The sequence below is a fragment of the Falco naumanni genome, chromosome 10 (assembly GCF_017639655.2).
Source record: "Falco naumanni isolate bFalNau1 chromosome 10, bFalNau1.pat, whole genome shotgun sequence".
NCBI lineage: Eukaryota > Metazoa > Chordata > Aves > Falconiformes > Falconidae > Falco > Falco naumanni.
Window position 1 is genome coordinate 23,600,615 of NC_054063.1, and position 16,741 is coordinate 23,617,355.

A 16,741-nucleotide genomic window follows, 5' to 3' on the forward strand; every position below is an offset into this window, starting at 1 on the left:
ACTTTCCAGCTCATAAATATGAGCGACATTTTTCAAATGAAGTTACAATCTCCTTCCCTATAGAGTATAGAAACCGTCCAAACTACTCTGAAACAAATATTTTAGAACTGGGCATACAGAGAACATAAATACTCCATAGAGAACAGGCTGTATATTTTGCAAGGTGCTGGGAATATTTTTTCAACACAAATCTGCATTTTTGCATGTATCCAAAAGATGACCTAGCTTCACTCAGTCACAAAAATCTGTCAAAATGAACAAGCAGAAGTTATTTTGGTTTCTTTTCTGAGCAGCTCATCTTTCTTCAGCCTAATCTGCACCTTTGAAAAATGTCTAATTATATCAAACAAGTACAAATTAATAAGGAGTAATCAATTTATTTATACGAATTGTTCTCCACAGCATTAAAATAAAAGTATGCTTGAAAGTTGGATTTTCCCCTTCTCCTTAGGCCAATCTTTGAGCAGAGAGAAACGGAAATATGTTGGAAATATGTGCACGATATTCCTCCTGAGGATCTAAGCTAACATCTGGAGTGGTTCTTTACTCTCTTGTTCATCATACAAGCTGCACTCCAGCAAAGGAAAGAAATAGGCTGTTTGGTTTTAACTTGAAAGTATCTTGGAGATCCATCATTTAAAATAAAGTGTGGAGAAAAATAATGTGCTTAGGCATTTTATCATCTCCTCTTCCTACCTCCAATGTTTCTTCTGTACACTCTCCCTAATGCATTCTCAAATTAGCTCTTTTTCTGCATCCTTTTGGTCGGAAGAAACTCAGAAAAGACGGTTACAATGCATTTATCATATATATCTATATGATAATGGAAGAGGGGAAAGACATCCCCTCTTCCTTGCTATGGTAGTTATTGTCATTAGGTGATGATGTCCATTAAGAGTTATCCAGACCCCTGGTAGGAAGGGCTGCTGCCTGTATTGGCTCACAGGCTGGAAGCAAGTAACTAAACCAAGAGCATCAGAATGCAAACATCTACAGGTAACATCTCTCTGTGACTTGTTAGAGACAGCAGGGAGTCTGCAGTGGAGTGAGAGCAGAACTGCATCCAGAGGGTCTTGTAGAAGACAATGATGACAGGAGAAACTGGCCAACTTGTTGACAGGGCAAGGACCACTGTCGGGCAGAAAGAGGGCTGAGCAAGGAGGTCAGCACTGGAGGAGGAGAGTGAGGTGGTGGAGCTCATAGAAGGAAAGGTATGAGAAAGGGTCAGTCCTGATGGCAAGGAAAGTGCATGGCGAGCAGAAGGAAGCTCAGCCCTCCCTGAGGTTTCACTTCACCTGTGTTTTCCTTGTTGCTCTTCTCTTTGATCCTGGTGCACAGGACCTGGGTGAGCCTGCCAACCAGAGAGCTCAGCAGCGGGAAATCCAGCACGTTATACACAGTGAGCTCCAGCGGCTCCGAGGCCACCTGCTTCAGCTCTGCCTCATCCGCGTTCTTCACCCCTGCAACCACAGCAGAGAACAAGAGTGAAAAACTCCCCAGGGAGAGCAGCTCCTGCCTCCTGCCTCTGTGGTGTTCGTTCATGGGCAGGACGGGTCCATCGTCATCCTGCTCTCCAGGCAGAGCCTCCCAGTCATTCCAGTAGGGGGCTGGTGTCTGAGAATGACCTTGGGCTTTCCTGCAGCCACAGCCTCAGTCCAGCCTGGGAAGGGCTTTCAACTTCGTGGGCTAAGAATGTCTTTAGTGGCCTGGAGACAGTCCAGTGAGTCCTCGTTCTGTTTCTCTGCCTCCTCATGCTCGCAGGCTTTGCTACCAGGAAGGCAAATAATTTTCACCCTAAGAGGCAGTTGCATAAATGGGGGAAGGAAGGAATGAATAAACAACCATTTTGCATTTATGAGGTGCCAGCACTCCCCACAGAGAGTCTATTATTCATCAGAACATCACATTGCATTTCAGGAGAGTCAGGGATGAGCAAGAAGCAGACCGTTTATTTAGCAGAACTTCACCATCACAGAGCATCCTCCATCCCCTCGTTAACCCTCTGCAGAGCAAGCTCCACAGCACACAACCTATTTTGCTTCCCAGTGCTAGGCTCAGGGCTGCCCTAACATTGCCCAAGCAGCACCATCGCCAGGCAGGGATCCCACCTGGTTGCTCAGGTCCAAGACCTCTACCCCAACAGCTTTGCGAGCCTCCCTCCCTCTTGCTCTGCAGGGAGAACCAAGGTGCTATTGAGATTAACACTCAGGCCCTGATGTCTAAAGACCAAACAGGATGATCTTTCTCTAACCAGAGAGGAAAGGCAAAGACCCCAGCCAGGACCAGCTCTCCCAGCAATTTCAGGCACACAGCTGTCAGCCTGTTGTGCTGCACAGCACACATCCATGGGAGGAATCACAGTGCCAGCCACTTAGCTACATAACCCTACACAATAAAACCTTGCTCATGTGTTCCCAACATAAATTAGCACTTAAAGTTTTGGGGACCGCAATGTTAGGAGAGTTTTCTATGCAACTTTTATTGCTCGTGTATTAGTCTCTAGCAGAGCCGTGTAGTTATCAAGGACATTGCTGCTCAAGGCCATTTTGTGTTTCATTATTGCCACTGGATAGTGAAGAACAGGCAATGTTATTATTCAGAGAAATGGAAAGTTGTGAGAGGCAGTAATTACAAAGAAGGTCTCCTGCCCTCCCCAATACAATGTTCTCTTGCCTAATTCCACAGCTGAGAATATTGTTCTGATGGCACAGGTCTCTGAGGCTCACAAATGTCTTATAGACGGAAGCTGTGAAATCTCTCGTGTGAATGAATGTTTTTGCTAAAGAAACAAAATACCCTTTTAAGACACTGCCTGTGCTGAATAAAGAGTTAATTTCCATCCTAGTCACAAAGCAATGAGGTCTTACCCACTACCTCAGTTTTTCAGCTTCAAGATGCTTCTATGAAAGTTGAGGAAACATAACCTTCAATGTGAAGATCAAAAGTAGGTTGGCTTTGTCCTACAGCTTGTCAATGGCTGTGATCTTACCAATGGCAAATATCTCTATGCCCAGGTTTTTCAAGGTCTGAGCAGCCAGGTTGGCATCATCCTGGGATTTTCCATCAGTCAGGAGTATTACCAACTTCTCAGCCTCCAGCCGGGCACCAGCAGCCGGTTTCAGATTCTGCTCCAGGACGTGGGTGAGAGCCAGACCTGGAGAGGAGCAGAGATGGGGGCTGTGCTACAGCCTCGCAGACAACCCCACCGCCTTTACTCTTGTCTCTGCCCCCACGGAGACGTCATCCCATGGGAACAGCTTCCCCCGCTGCAGCCAAACAGGTATTTTAACAGACACCTGCAAGATGGAGTTACCTGTAAAGGTGTTGCCGCCCTTGTACCTCAAACTCCTCACGGCTTCCAGCACCTGGTCCCTCGTAGAGTAAGCGCTCAGATCCCACTCCGTGCGGGGATCACTGCTGTACTGGGACAGCCCTGGGGAAGACAAGAGCGATCAGCATCATGCAAGCCAAGGTAAGCTGCAAGGGCAGAAACCCTTTGGGGAGGCAGTGTCAGGCTTGCCATGGGAGGATGGCACAAAATAATGAAAGGGAGAGGAGGTGAGCAGATTTGGCTTCTAAGTCCACTTCTCTGCATGGTCCTTGTCATGCAGGCAGCAAGATGATGCCCCAGACCCCACTCGTACAGTGGTACTTACCCTGTGATGATGCTCTGAACTATTTGATAAGGTCTCAATGTTAATTGGGGTCAGACCGGTTGGCTACAAGGAGGTGGGAGGATTTATGCTGTCCTTTTTCACATACAGCCTGGCCAGTATCAGCACCACTCAGAACCGGCAGCAGCACCATTCTGAGCTGAGCTCAGAGCAGCTCCAGTGCAGCTTTGCCACTGCATCTGCCTGCACCTGCTGCGGAGGCCGAGCATCTCCTCAGAGGCAGGCAGCAGATCCCAAATATCTCGGCATCCACAGAAGCCGTCGCCGCTGTTGGCTGTGCAGCTGTTGCTTACAGCCACTAGAGGCCAGAGCGTGCTACCAGATGGGCAAAGCTGTCACGAACAGCGAGCACGGACCGCACTCTAAAGGAATAAAAGCTCCTCAGAGGAGCACATAACCACAGGAAGAGAGACCATGACCCCTTGAAACACGGGCTTCCCAAGGTCAGGAAACAGCAAAGTGTCCTACCTACTCTTATCTTGTCTTGGTCAATACTGAATGGGGAAATCAAATTGCTCAGGAACTCCTTAATCAGCTTGAAATTGCTGCGTCCGATGCTCCAGGATCCATCCACAAGCAGGACAATATCAATCATCGCAGATGTGTCACACTGGAACTGGGAACCTGGAGGGGGGAAAGGTCTCATATTGAGAAAACCAATTGTAAAGGAGGACAAACTGCTTCAGTTTTAAGACAAAAAGCAAATCTGCAGTGTAAGGACTTGTCTGGATGGTAAATTGGACCATCTGCCAGCCTGATGCATCCCAGCACCTTGGGAAAACCACATGGCTAAGGATAACCCCTCTCAGTACCAAGAAACTGAGTGGTGCACAGCTGCATTTCTGCAAAGAACGGGTTAAAGCTGTCAGGAGGCTCTACCTAACCCAAGCACCACTCTCTGCAAGCTGTCAGCTCCATTACATCTCAGCCCCAGCCCAGACCTTCCCTTGTATTTAGCCTATGTCTCCAAGAATTGCAGGTGATTGCTTAATTCCGTTCCATCACGAGATCCCCTGTGGGCTCTAATTATTTCATGGCTTTATATTAAATCCAATCTCTCTGTAAAAACCTGCTGGGATCACAGATACTCAAGCCCTGCCTTTCTCCCCACCCCAGGCCTGCAGCTTAACAGAGGATAAGATGGGACATGTTGCTCACTGAATGCATCTTCCTTGAATATTTTTCAGATGGGGGATTTTCCATCTTTGGTGGAAGGAAATAGGTAACCCATCAAGATTCAGTGGACTCAGAGAAGTTACTACCCTATCTCTTTTCACAGTCACGGATTCCTGCTGGTCTCAAGGGACCAAAAGAGGATGCTCTTGCCAATCTCATTCCCGCCATTTCAACAGTTCTGAGAGCCACCTGCCCTGCCATAGTCTCAACTGACGAATCTGAAGGACCATGGTGGATCAGTTATCTATGAAACATGAAGAACAAGTCCAGAAGGTGGAGCAGGTTGAATAATGAACATCACTGATGCTCTCCTCCCCTTCTGAAGGCTTGGAAAGGCCCATGGGTGGAAGGGGTCTGTTCAAGAATACAAACTCTTACATGGATCTGTCTGAAGCAGGAGGGGGTGGCAACATGAAGAGAGAATAGTGGGAATGTGATAAGTTGCATCATCTGGAAGGAATTTTTGGCCTAGCTTCAGTTTGCCTTAAAATCAGTGATGTTCTACAGAACTCCAGATCTCTCCAGTGATCCTTGACAGTTCCCCAAAGTGCAGCCTAGCAATGGAAAGCACTATCAGCAGCGCTGTACTCCTGAAAATCTTGGTGACAGGTGGGATGGAAAGCTTGTATTCAACAAGTGTTAGGGAAAACAGTAGGGAAGAAGCAGCAAGACATGTCTGAAAGCCCTCTCACCTCGCCTCAGTGAATCCTTTGTCGCTTTTTCTTTTCCTAGAGATTGTCGCTCTGAATTTCCAGGAGTGCGCTGGGACGATTTCATGGTTGTTGGTGTTGCTTCTGTCACACTGGCCTCCACACCGGGCTGGTTTCTTGTTTCTCCTGAGGCCTTTGGCTGGTTCCCCTTCTGCCTTTTTGTTTCAGCTCTGTCCTTTGCTGTGCTCCAAAGAGAAAAATCCCCTTGTCCCTAGCTGTGTCATCCCATGCAACCTGCTCTGCTCGTCAACTGATTTAAGCCACATTTGACAGAAGTACAGGGGGCTCAGGGAGGATAAAAGTCCTACAAGCTTTATGCAAAGCAGTAGTTAGAAGAAGGAGACAATCTTCATTCATGCTTCTCTGAGAGGGCTGCATGCGGGCTCATGAGTTAATAATAATGTTAGTAGTGGGTCACATCAAAAATTTGTCCTTCCCATTATCTTTAATGATGAAATATAATGAATGTTTATAAAATACAAATCTGGGAACACATACCGTGACACCTGTTACCCACTGTACTCTCCAGACCTCAGCAATCTGTGACTCGGAAACACCCTGAGCTAGTGCAAGCCTTTTTGCAATATGGCCCTGATGGATCTTTCTTCCATCAGCACACGTAACTGCCTTTTGAACTCATGCAAACCTTGTTGCCAGATACGTGAGAATCTATGCAGTTATATACAGTCCTCAGCCATAGGGGAGGGCTCACACCTTCTGGCAGACTCTCTGCAGCCAGCCTTGGCACACCAAGCCGAGGAGGTCAAGCATCATTAACCCCAGTGCTCAGCTGGTTCTGGAAGGATTGGCTCTCAGTTGACTGTACCTGCTGAATCTGAATACCTGTTAGCCCTGGGAATGCACGGATGTGCTATTTCAGGTTGACTGGCAGGAGGGGCAAGTATGTTTAGGTTGCTCACTGTGTTTTTGTAGTCAAGAACTGCAAGCAAGCACTGAGACTGGGCTAGCATGCCTCACTGAGGGAACGGCCCTGATGAGGGGAGCAGGGAGAGGGTGGGAGTCGTTTTAGGGACAGCTGTGCTTAATGCTCCAACCACGGGAGCATGGAAGAGACCACAGCTCAAAATCAACCCAACGTGACTCCAGGGCAGTCACTGCACCCACCTGGCTGTGTCAAGAGGGCGTTCAGGGGTGGTGGGGTGGCCTCTGCCACCCCACTGTGCTCAGCTGTTGAGTTCCCCCAAGAGGTGAGATTCTTTCCTGATGCAGCTCCTGAGTTTCTTCGATTATTTCTAGTCTGGGATGCATTTTTTAGTTCCTCTACTGTAGGAAGACCAAAAACAGAGAAAGTCATCTAGACAGGTCTGTGAGTCACAGTCCATCCTTCCTCCCCTGGGTCTTCACCATCACCCTTTCAAACCTTCCAATGAAAATAGTAGCAGGCTCTGTGATTGCCGCAGAGCCTGCAGGGCATATGCCAGAACTCCGAGGAGCCACATCTCCAAGAGCCTTAGGAGGTCTCTGAATGGTAAAACATAACACACACTACTTACTCACAAATTTCCTCTTGGCAAACAGGGCTTCCTGGGAACCGTTGAGCACGTAGACCTGCAGTGTATATTCCTTGGTAGGGCTCAGCCCCCCCACTGTGGCTTTGGGAGTCTTGGTTTTCAGCATGACTTCTTGCTCCGAGTCCCCTGAGGTGGGATGAAGCCACAGTTCAGAGCCTGTTAGAGCTTAAATTTAAGCTGACAGTAGCAAAAGCACCGCTGAAATGCAGGGAATGTCTGCCTAGGGACCTCAGTCAACTCATTTCTTTTTTTAAATTTTGTGGATCTCTGATTTTCACTTTTTTTCCTGATCCAACGTTGAGAACGTTTAGGATATATATTTTTTTTAAATCCCTGATACATGCCCAAAATGGAAAACCAGTTTGCGCCCAGCATTAGTGCAGCTCTCACCAACTTCTCAAGGAGTTGCTGAGTGGAAAGTCAGCCAGTCTTCAGAGGATAAAGACTTGGCAATTGTTAGTAAATACTGCTTATAAAAACATCCAACCAACTGATGTGCTTGAGGTCATACGTGACAAAATGAGGCAGTGGCTTGGTGTCTCTGGGATCATCACTGGCACGCGGGACTCATCCCAGCCACTCTTGCTGTGCTGTCTCTGCAAGCCCTGTCCCTCTCCAAGGGCAGCTGCTCTCTGGGGAGAGACAGCTCATTTCTGGGGTCAGCACTGCCTCCAGACCCCTCCAGCCACGTCCCACGGTGTTGGGACCTGCCCTGGGTCTGTGATGCCTTGACCAGCCAAGAACTGGGTGATTTCTGCACTGGCACTGCAGTGAGCAGGTGGAGCGAGGCAGCTCTGCAAAGCAGCAGCCAGTTGCTGCACTGTGCTCTCTGCACTGCACAGAACGGAGAGAGGCAAACCAGCTCCTAAACCCCTCTGATTAGGAAAGGTCTACAGGCTTGAAATTATGGAGACGGATGTGTTTCTGACCCCGGCATCCCTAAGCTCATGCCTAGGGCTGGAGATGGAGCTCCCAGCCTGCTAAGAGGGAAAGCCTCAGGCACGTGCAGGGCGTGCTGGCGGGGATTCCCTGCATTCCCGGGATGCTCATGGCTCTACTGAGCTGAGACCAGGGGAGGAGCAGGGCAGGGAAGGAATGAGAAACCTCCTGCTCCAGCTCGGGAAACAGGTGGGGGCTAAGCTAAAAGCGGGTGGACGATCACAAGAGCTGTGCCGCACGCACTCTTGCCTGGCAGCTCCCTTCTCCGGCTTGCTGGGAGAGCAGCAGAGACTGAAACCCAAATGCCAGCCAGGGCTAAGGTTGCCTCCAACCATCGCTCCCCACCAAGGGACATCATGTCCTTCCAACACCACCAGGTTCAATGTCAAAAGTCAGGGAGAGCTGTAGCTGGGCTGGGGTAGGGAGCTAAGGGGGCTAGGCTCTGCCACACATGGGGTCAAGGAATTCCGCTCCCATGTTCCTGCTGGTGGGGGAAGAGCTGGGAGCTCCCACAGAAGAACCAGACAATGAACCTTTCCTCATCTTTTTTCTCACGCAATTCCAAAGAGCAACATTCTCTGGCTAAGCCTTTCCCGTAGGATAATGAGAGCTGGATTCCATCTCTTGTGAGCAAGTGACAGGGGGACTGTGCCTGCAGCGATGTGGCACTACAGACTGCTCTCCTGGTGACCTGAAAGACTTCTTGTCTGCACTGTGTGTACAGCTCGATGGAAAGTTTTGACCTAGGTAATCACTTGCAAGCAGAACAACCAGTGGATAATTTTCTCTGCCTTATCCCTGTCACCTTAAGTTCTAAGTAATGCTCTCACCAAAGTCCTGTTGTCCACCAGTCACAACGTGGAGCTCAGTCCCTCACTCATACGTAAACCTCTGCTGGTTCTGTTGTCCAGCGCACCAGCACATACCTGCCATGGGCTTCACCCGAACTTTATAGCCATTGATGTTCCCTTCTGTCTCTTTCCATTTCATTTGGAGCCTGTCTTCTGAAAGGACAGTGAGTTTAAGCCGGCCTGACCCTGGAGAGGAGAAGATGATCCGTGCTGTTATGGACGCAGTTCTTCCCTCCATACATGCACCCACCAGACACCACAGATGCCACCTCCTCTCCAGACACGGGAATGGTTGCAGTGTAGAGGAAACCTTCACCATCTCATGCAAGTCCTCAGCACCCCCTGATGCTGCACAGCAGCTCCTGCAGTCCCCCAGCACCTCTGCCAGGAAACCCTCCACAGGTCACTGCAAACCTGCAGCCTCCACCCTACATGAACAGGAGTTTCTCAGCTGCTCAAATGAAACCTCCATATACATTGCTGCAAACAGGGAAAACAGCCTGCCCGTATTGGTGAAGGCTTTCTCTGCACCCCTCGCATCTTGGAGGACTCTCCTGGAAGATGTCATGCAGACTGTTCTGTTTCAGCAAGTGTGTTTAGTGCCAACATCTGAAATGGGAGGGCAGAAAACAGCCCAAAGGGCTCAGTGAAGCTCCTCAGTGGACTTGGGCTGCTGAGAAATAGACATTCCCCAGCTGATGGATCCCATACTTCTGCAGAAAGACCATTTCAGAGGCAGCTCCAAGGACCAGTTGGCTTTAGAATGAAAAAAAAAAAAATTAAATAAAAAAAATTAAAAAAAAAGAATAAAAAGAAAGAAAACCTGATAAAGTGTAAATAACTGTTCCTGGCAGCACCGCTCATGGGTACCAGCTTGTATCAGTTTGCTGCAGGGAGCAGAAAACTAAATGACAGATCCTGAGGAAAAAAATAGTATCAGACAAGGAAGTAAAAAGAAGAAAGAGCACATTCTCTTATCATCTCCAGATTTCACAGATATCTTTTAAACCCCAGCTAGATGTCTGAACTCATGTGTCACTATTTGAATCAATGATTCCTTGGTAAAACATAGCTGTACTGTCGTGCAGATGTCACCATATGACACTTTTTCGCTTGACTGGATATAGGATGGCAACTCAGCAGATTTATTTCCCCTCCTTCCTGACACTGTACCTATAGCTGCCTTTCCAGCAGGCTGCCCTAATTTGCAATGAGTGAGTGTGTTCTTCGCCTGTGCACGAGAAGCATCTGCACTCAAATGCCCCCGTCATTTGTAGTTGCTACCAATCTCTTTCCCTTTACCATTACTCACCAAAAAAGCTTAGGGTGACCTGGAGTGTCTGGCTAAGTGCTGGCAAACTGTGTTGCTCAGGACTCCTCAGGTCCCTAATCTGGTTTTACATGATGTCCAGACGTCCCCTGACATCTTTGCCCTGAAGTCACAGCCCAGGAAAGCAGTGAGAGTTGGCAGTGAGGACTTGCTAATCTCAGCCCAACATCTGTGCCTTAACCTTTCCTTGCAGAAACTTCCTGCAGGCTGCCCAACAAGCAGATAACTATTTTGGGGAAACAAAGCTGAGATTCACATCTAACCCCTGGCAAATCCGAAGGGGAAGAAAGAAAACGTGGGGAAGAAGGGTGAGGGGCAAAATCAAATCCCAGAATCATGCCTAAAAGAAATGGTAAAAGATCATTGAACAATAAGGGGAATTCATACTTAGATTAAACATGAAGCTGTCTTCTTTTGGCCGAGTGTGGTCCAGCTCCTCAAGAAATCACTCTAGGAGCCCAGAAGCTAAAAAGGCAAGAATGTCCCCAGACAGATGAGGACAGCATCCTCTAAAGCACCATTATGTGCTGGATGCAAATGAACCCCGGTGCCATGAAAGCTCCACTGTTCCCCTGCCCTGTGTTGGATGTGCACTGTTTGATGCTGTGACCTTGCTCTCCGGCTGATAGGGAGTTAAGCCCAGATTTAGCTGCAGAGGCTGGTCTGGAAGATACACAGCATGGAGACGCGTTTGTCCAAACTCTGAAGTGCCATCACCACTCTAGAAACATTTGTGCTGACCGCTTCCACAGAAGGCTCAAATGGAATACAGATGCAATCCAACACCAGAAAGGCTATGGTGAGGTGCTGTCGGTATTTTCTGCTCATTTATGGCACTATGGGCATGCTATAGGTTACAGGAGGAATGCACCTTATGTGCTTTTTTCTCCAGATGTTGCACCACAGATCATCGATACATCCAAAGTTTCAAGGCACAGGACAAAGGCAGTGACTAACAGAAGCAACGCCCTTTTGCTTCCTGATTTCAAGCTCCATTTGCAGATCACACAAACACCCTTCATTGCTGACACAGGCTGAAATGCAGCCCCGGTGCGAGGGAGCGGCACGCTGAGCTGCTGCCAGTGATGAGCACAGGCTTAGCAGGGTGGGGAGGGATCGAGCTTCTCCCCCCACATGGGTCCCCTGACCTCCCATCGCTCTTCGTGTGTGCGAATGGGCTGTCTGGAGCTTCACCAACAGACACCAGCGCACAGCATCCCCCTGAAATCCTGCGTGTGAGCGGGAATGTCCCTCCCATGCGGTGCCACTGCTGCAGGAAGGGCTCTGGCAGGGGCTGGGTGAACCCAGGTGACAGCCGAGCCACCGGGAATGGCCCAGAGCAAGGCAGGCGGGCTCCTTACCTTGGCCTACTCGTCCCCAGACATGGCTCGCCACAGGCAGGCAGGCAAAAAAGAAACAAGTGTGGATCAGCATAGTGACCAGGACCTACAAGAGGGCAAACATCAGGAAGGAGAAGTAAATGTTACATTTCATCATGTCAAAACCCAGATTTTTGCACTCTTAGTTCAGGGACCACAAGCTGAGATCTATAGCTCTATGCCACATCGACAGCACTGGAAGGATGGACGGAGAAGCACATATGAATTTTCCTACAATTCCTAGATATTCTTTTATATTCTTGGTCTCTCCAGTACAGCTGTTCAATGCCTTGGACTAGTACTAAACTGTGTTTAGAAACCTGATGGGGAGTAGGCTTTGTTTGCTTTCAGTGTGCTTGGTCCTGGAGATGGGCACTGCTCCCTCGGTAGGATGGGCTCAACAGTGGTACAACAGCTGCTGGGCTCTGCTCTGACCGTGGAAACAGGCAACACTGGCCGAATCACTGGCTAGACATAGATTCCAGAACAATTTCTCATTTAAAGCATACAAGTAATGAATTCCAATTATCATGACCAAAATCAACATAGGTATACAAATGCACAGCACCTTTCTCATGTCCCCGCAAGGCACACACTGATCATGAGGGGGAAAGCATCCAGAGGAGCATTCTTTGGCAGACAGACTCCTTACACCACAGATGTAATGACCCTGTAGTCGCTGTGATAAAGCAGTTATGCTGCGGGAGGGGTAGGTCAGTTTATATGTCAGCCGTTCAGAACCGAGGGGTTTATTTCTTATTTCACGGTGGAGTTCCCGAGAAGCTGCATTCAGGACTTGCTGGGATAGTCCTGTTTGAACTTGTTCACCTGAACAGACTGTAAACAGATGCAGCTACAGACTTAATCATGGCAGAGGGTCAGTTTGGCTTAGAAGTAACTTCTGCAGCGTTGACAAAACCGGCTGGCTACAGCCAGCCAGCCTACAGCCCACGGACCTCCAGTACCTTCAGCTATCTCTGCTGGCCTGGCTTTCAGTTTTGTTGAGTTTGGGTTGGAAATGTCAGCTCAGCATAGAACCACCCTGATGGAAACAGTGCCTCTCCCTCGTCTCAGTCTCAAGACGCCAGGTTTTAAACATACACTGTTGGCCTTTTGCAACGCATCATTGGCATCTGTCATTTTTGTGCTACGTATTTCAGCCTTATTGCTTTTGGCAGAACCAGACCATACACAGGTTTCCTCCACTGCTGTCTGCAGTGACATTTCACTTCTATTCATTGTGATGGACAGGTATTTAGAAGCTCCTGGCAAATGCCTATTTCCCTTCAAATACGTCAGCTTTTTAGCAATTTCAAGGAAAAATAAATATGCACATGAGTGACCCAGCCATGATCTCCTGGGGTTTAAATCAGTTCTAAATGCTGTAAGAATGAATGGAAAAATATGCAAGTTATAACAGGGAGATGTTAACTCAGTCTGTGATTTATTTATCTTTTTGATTGAAGATCAGGTTATACAGAACAACTGCAGTGTAACTAAAGCCCTTAGCCACGGGAAACACTTGTGCTTTTTTTCCAGCTAATAAAATGAAGTCATTGCTTATAAAAAAGAGCAAACATTTTACAGGTGGGTTTTCAGAATCTGACTGCCACCTCCAGAAAAGCCAAGCCTGCCCTGGCTGCAGAGGTACGTCTACCAAACAACAGCAAAAAGTTTGCATTTTTGAAAAATTCCCCAAACCAAAAGTTCATCTGTGGCATTTTGCAATGCCACCAAACTGCTCTTGATTTCCTTGCAGCTTCCCCGTGGCTCTGCTGGCCAACGGGATGTCAAACTCTGGCAAAACCACTGGATTGTGTATGATCTTTTTATGTTAACCAGGGTTATATGGGATGCAAAGCCCAGTGAAAGGAATACACGGGCTTCTCCAGCCTGCACTGAACTAGGGTCTGATTCAGCCGGGAGCTCCCACCCTTATGTGCCAGTAAGGACGAGTTCAGTGTTAACCTTTCATTTATAATTAAATATATATATATATATAAATTCAGTAAGTCCCCAGGGTGTGGATCTTTACTGCGACTAAAACAAGGAACAGGGACTTCAGCTCTTCTTCCAAGCTCAAGAGGCAAACCCATCGCTATTTTGCCTCTTCTCCAACCGTCATTTTCCTAGCGGTAAAGCAGGAGTAACAAATGCACCTGTTTGAAGTGGTGGAAGATACACGGCTGGAGGAGCTCTCTTTCCCCCACCTTGCCGAGCTCCTTCTCTACAGGTTGCCTGCTGGACCCCAAGCCCTCACCCTGGGTCTCTGTGGTCCCTTCCCACCCATTTCTGCCCTCACTGGTGCTACCAGCCAGACAGGCTGAGCTGTGGACCCTGGGACTGAGGGGACCACAGTGACATCAGCCTGCTGGCGGGCAGGGAGCCTCCAGCATGCTGATCTCTCTCTCCCATTACTCATCCAAGGAAGGAATTTGGAGCCAGCAACACATGCAGCATGTGGTGAGTATTTCCAGGGCCTGGAAAAAGGGTCGGGGGGGGATGACACACTACTTCCCGCTTGCCCCAGCTGCATGTTCAGAGGGGATTTGGAGGTTAAGGCAGTCAGGGATCCCCTTATTTGTACAGGAAATTTTAAAACGCTTAAATTAAAGAAAAAAATATATATTTAAAAAAAATCAAAAACTGCTGCATAGTTACATCAGTGTAACTAAAAGTGGGGGTTCGGGGGCACTGTGAATTATTGCCACAGTTCGGGGAGATTTGCTCATCCCAGAGGTCATCCCCACGTCCATGCAGGAGGGCTGGCAGGAGCAATGTCACCACACAGCCGGGACAGCCCTGCGGCAGGGACCAGCCACCTGCCCACGGCAGCCAGTGCAGGGAGCAGATCTGCCCCACGCTCTGAGTACTTTGCTAGCTAAAGCACCTAAAACAGACTAAAAAAAAAAAAACCGCTTCATCAGCTGTTTTCTATTTTCTCCTGGAAATCTGTGTTTCAGTGCCACTATTGAACAAAAACTCGCAGTTATTCCAGCAGCAGCTTCAAAAAAGTAAGGCACAAGTTTCACTTCTAGGCTGAGCCTTTGCAGCTCCCCACAGCTGGTGGTACAGCCCCACTCCACACCTCCAGGTGGGAAAAACCCACCCAGACAGCTGCCACGGCAAACAAACCCCTCCAAGTACTGTCCTCTCTAGTAACAATTTCCAGCAACTTGTGTACTGTTAACCACAAAACAGAGGAATGAAAAACCAAACCATCAAACAAATTGCATTTCTCACAGCCATCACTCCAAAAGAATTGCTAAATCAGTCCCAGCAATATTTAGACCCAACCTGCAGTGAACGCAAGCCTTGAAGCTACTTCACCATAAGAGGATGAGACCTGCCAGCCCTGTGCAGCATCGGCAGCGCTGCCCAGGCTGAGCTGCACTAGCTCCAAGTTTCCCAGAGAGCAAAACCCTGCAGAAGTTCACAGCTCTTCCAATACCCACGCGTGCCCCAAAACCACACAGCCCCTCCTCGGCATCCCCGCAAACCGAGCCCTGAAAAGGAATGAACCACAGACCTCTGCAGAGCGGCACGGTTTTCCCTGGAGTCAGCCTGGGAGGTGCGATGAATCCAGCTACATTCTTAAATTGGGGGAGAAGCAGCCCTGGCGCCTCATCTGTTCCTCAGCGTGATCAGAGATTTCAATTCCCAGACGTCAGGAGGGATAAAGAAGGGGAGGGAGAGCAGGGGGAGAGGGACAGCGGCTCCCCCACCTCCCTCTCACCACGCAGCAGAGAGCACTGCTTGGCCCTTACGTGCAGCTAAATAAAGCATGCACAAAAAGCAAGAGACTCCTTCTATGAAAAACAGTAAATAGGGGTGGTTTTTTAGTGGTTTTGCTAACTAAATACTAAATATATGTCTGGGAAGCTGCACACTGATTTCCTAGAGCGCAGCAACAAGTTGTGGCTCCCGCCCACTGTCAGACTCCCAGGGATGAAGTCAGTCCAGCCCCATTCACATCCCATTAAATATTTTTGAGAGCCCAGCGTTTGCACTGAAAGCAAATTGCATTGCATTTGTTTAAGGAAATTAAGCACATCTGTAAGTTTTGCAAGGCCAGAGGCTGAATCATGAACTGGAGCTCAATGGTGCTGCAGACTTCCCAGCTGTGGGACACAGCCATGACCTCCACCGGTATGTGGTCCCTGGCCCTGGGAGCGCCTGGAAGAGCCGTCCAGCTTCACGCCAGAACCTTTCCTGGAAGATTTTGTCCTCACTGCCAGGATGGAACAACTGACAGCGGCATTTCTCATTGCGAATGGAGGGCAAATTTTCAGCTGCATCTCCAGGGATCGTCAACATCAGTCCCCACTGCAACAGGATGAGCTGCAAGAAACTTGCAATTGCCATTTGATGGGAAACACAGAGACATTTGAAAGTTAGATGAAAAAAAACCCACATAATCATAGTTTTCAAATATTTTGCACAATAAACAAACATTTGGTAGTTCACTGCAGGTTTGTTTTGTAATCTAGTAAGTATTTAAAAGCATCACTATATACAGCACAAAGGATAACACCCAAATGAAGCACTTAAATCTCATTAAAGCAAAACATGGAGCATTTGGTACCCTGTGGAGAGGAGGTTGTCGCTGCCCTGTATGTAAACACCACAAATTATCTCTTCTGTAATTCCTACCGGATTTCAGTAGTTGCTCAGATTTGCTACAATTTGAAGCTCAGAGAAGGTGAGAAAGGGAAGAGCACAGATCTCCTGTATTTCACTTGCAGGGAATTCAGATCCAGAGCTAAAATTCATGCCCTTTCTACCTCAGAAAACTCTGGAGCTGTTTCCAGTGCTTATGTTCAGGCTGTTGCTTTCTGGCCCACCTTTCCCAAGGTGCCCACACAAGGCTGCAGTCTCCTGGCTTGGACTTCAGTTCAAGCCCAGGGCTCTGGGTTGAACCCTGGAGCCAGCACAGGCACCCAGGCCCTCCCCGAACAGCCACACAAAACAGAATTTAAAAAGCAAAAAGGCAGATGGGTGCTGCTTCGCTTGTGCACTGGATAGCTGGCAATAACAACTGTAAGCATATTGACAAACAGCTTAAAAACCTGTCTGGTTTCACTTAGGGGCTGGGAGGACCCTGGTGGATTATCAATGCAAACATCTTGTTTGGACCATGTCCCAGGAAC

General features: G+C 48.4%; 1 protein-coding gene across 1 annotated transcript in view; it reads right to left on the reverse strand.

The window, feature by feature from the left end:
• The window catches only part of COL20A1 (collagen type XX alpha 1 chain), a 44,819-nt gene extending 37,617 nt beyond the window's left edge, over positions 1-7,202 (reverse strand). Inside the window, exons 1-7 of the mRNA XM_040609512.1 lie at positions 7,075-7,202; positions 6,686-6,844; positions 5,543-5,740; positions 4,143-4,298; positions 3,314-3,433; positions 2,990-3,154; positions 1,296-1,460 (exon numbers count right to left, since the gene is read on the reverse strand). Of these exons, the coding sequence (XP_040465446.1) occupies positions 1,296-1,460; positions 2,990-3,154; positions 3,314-3,433; positions 4,143-4,298; positions 5,543-5,740; positions 6,686-6,844; positions 7,075-7,198 (1,087 nt within the window). The 5' untranslated portion in view covers positions 7,199-7,202. The remainder of the gene's footprint in view (positions 1-1,295; positions 1,461-2,989; positions 3,155-3,313; positions 3,434-4,142; positions 4,299-5,542; positions 5,741-6,685; positions 6,845-7,074) is intronic.
• Between the last annotated feature and the right edge of the window lie 9,539 nt (positions 7,203-16,741).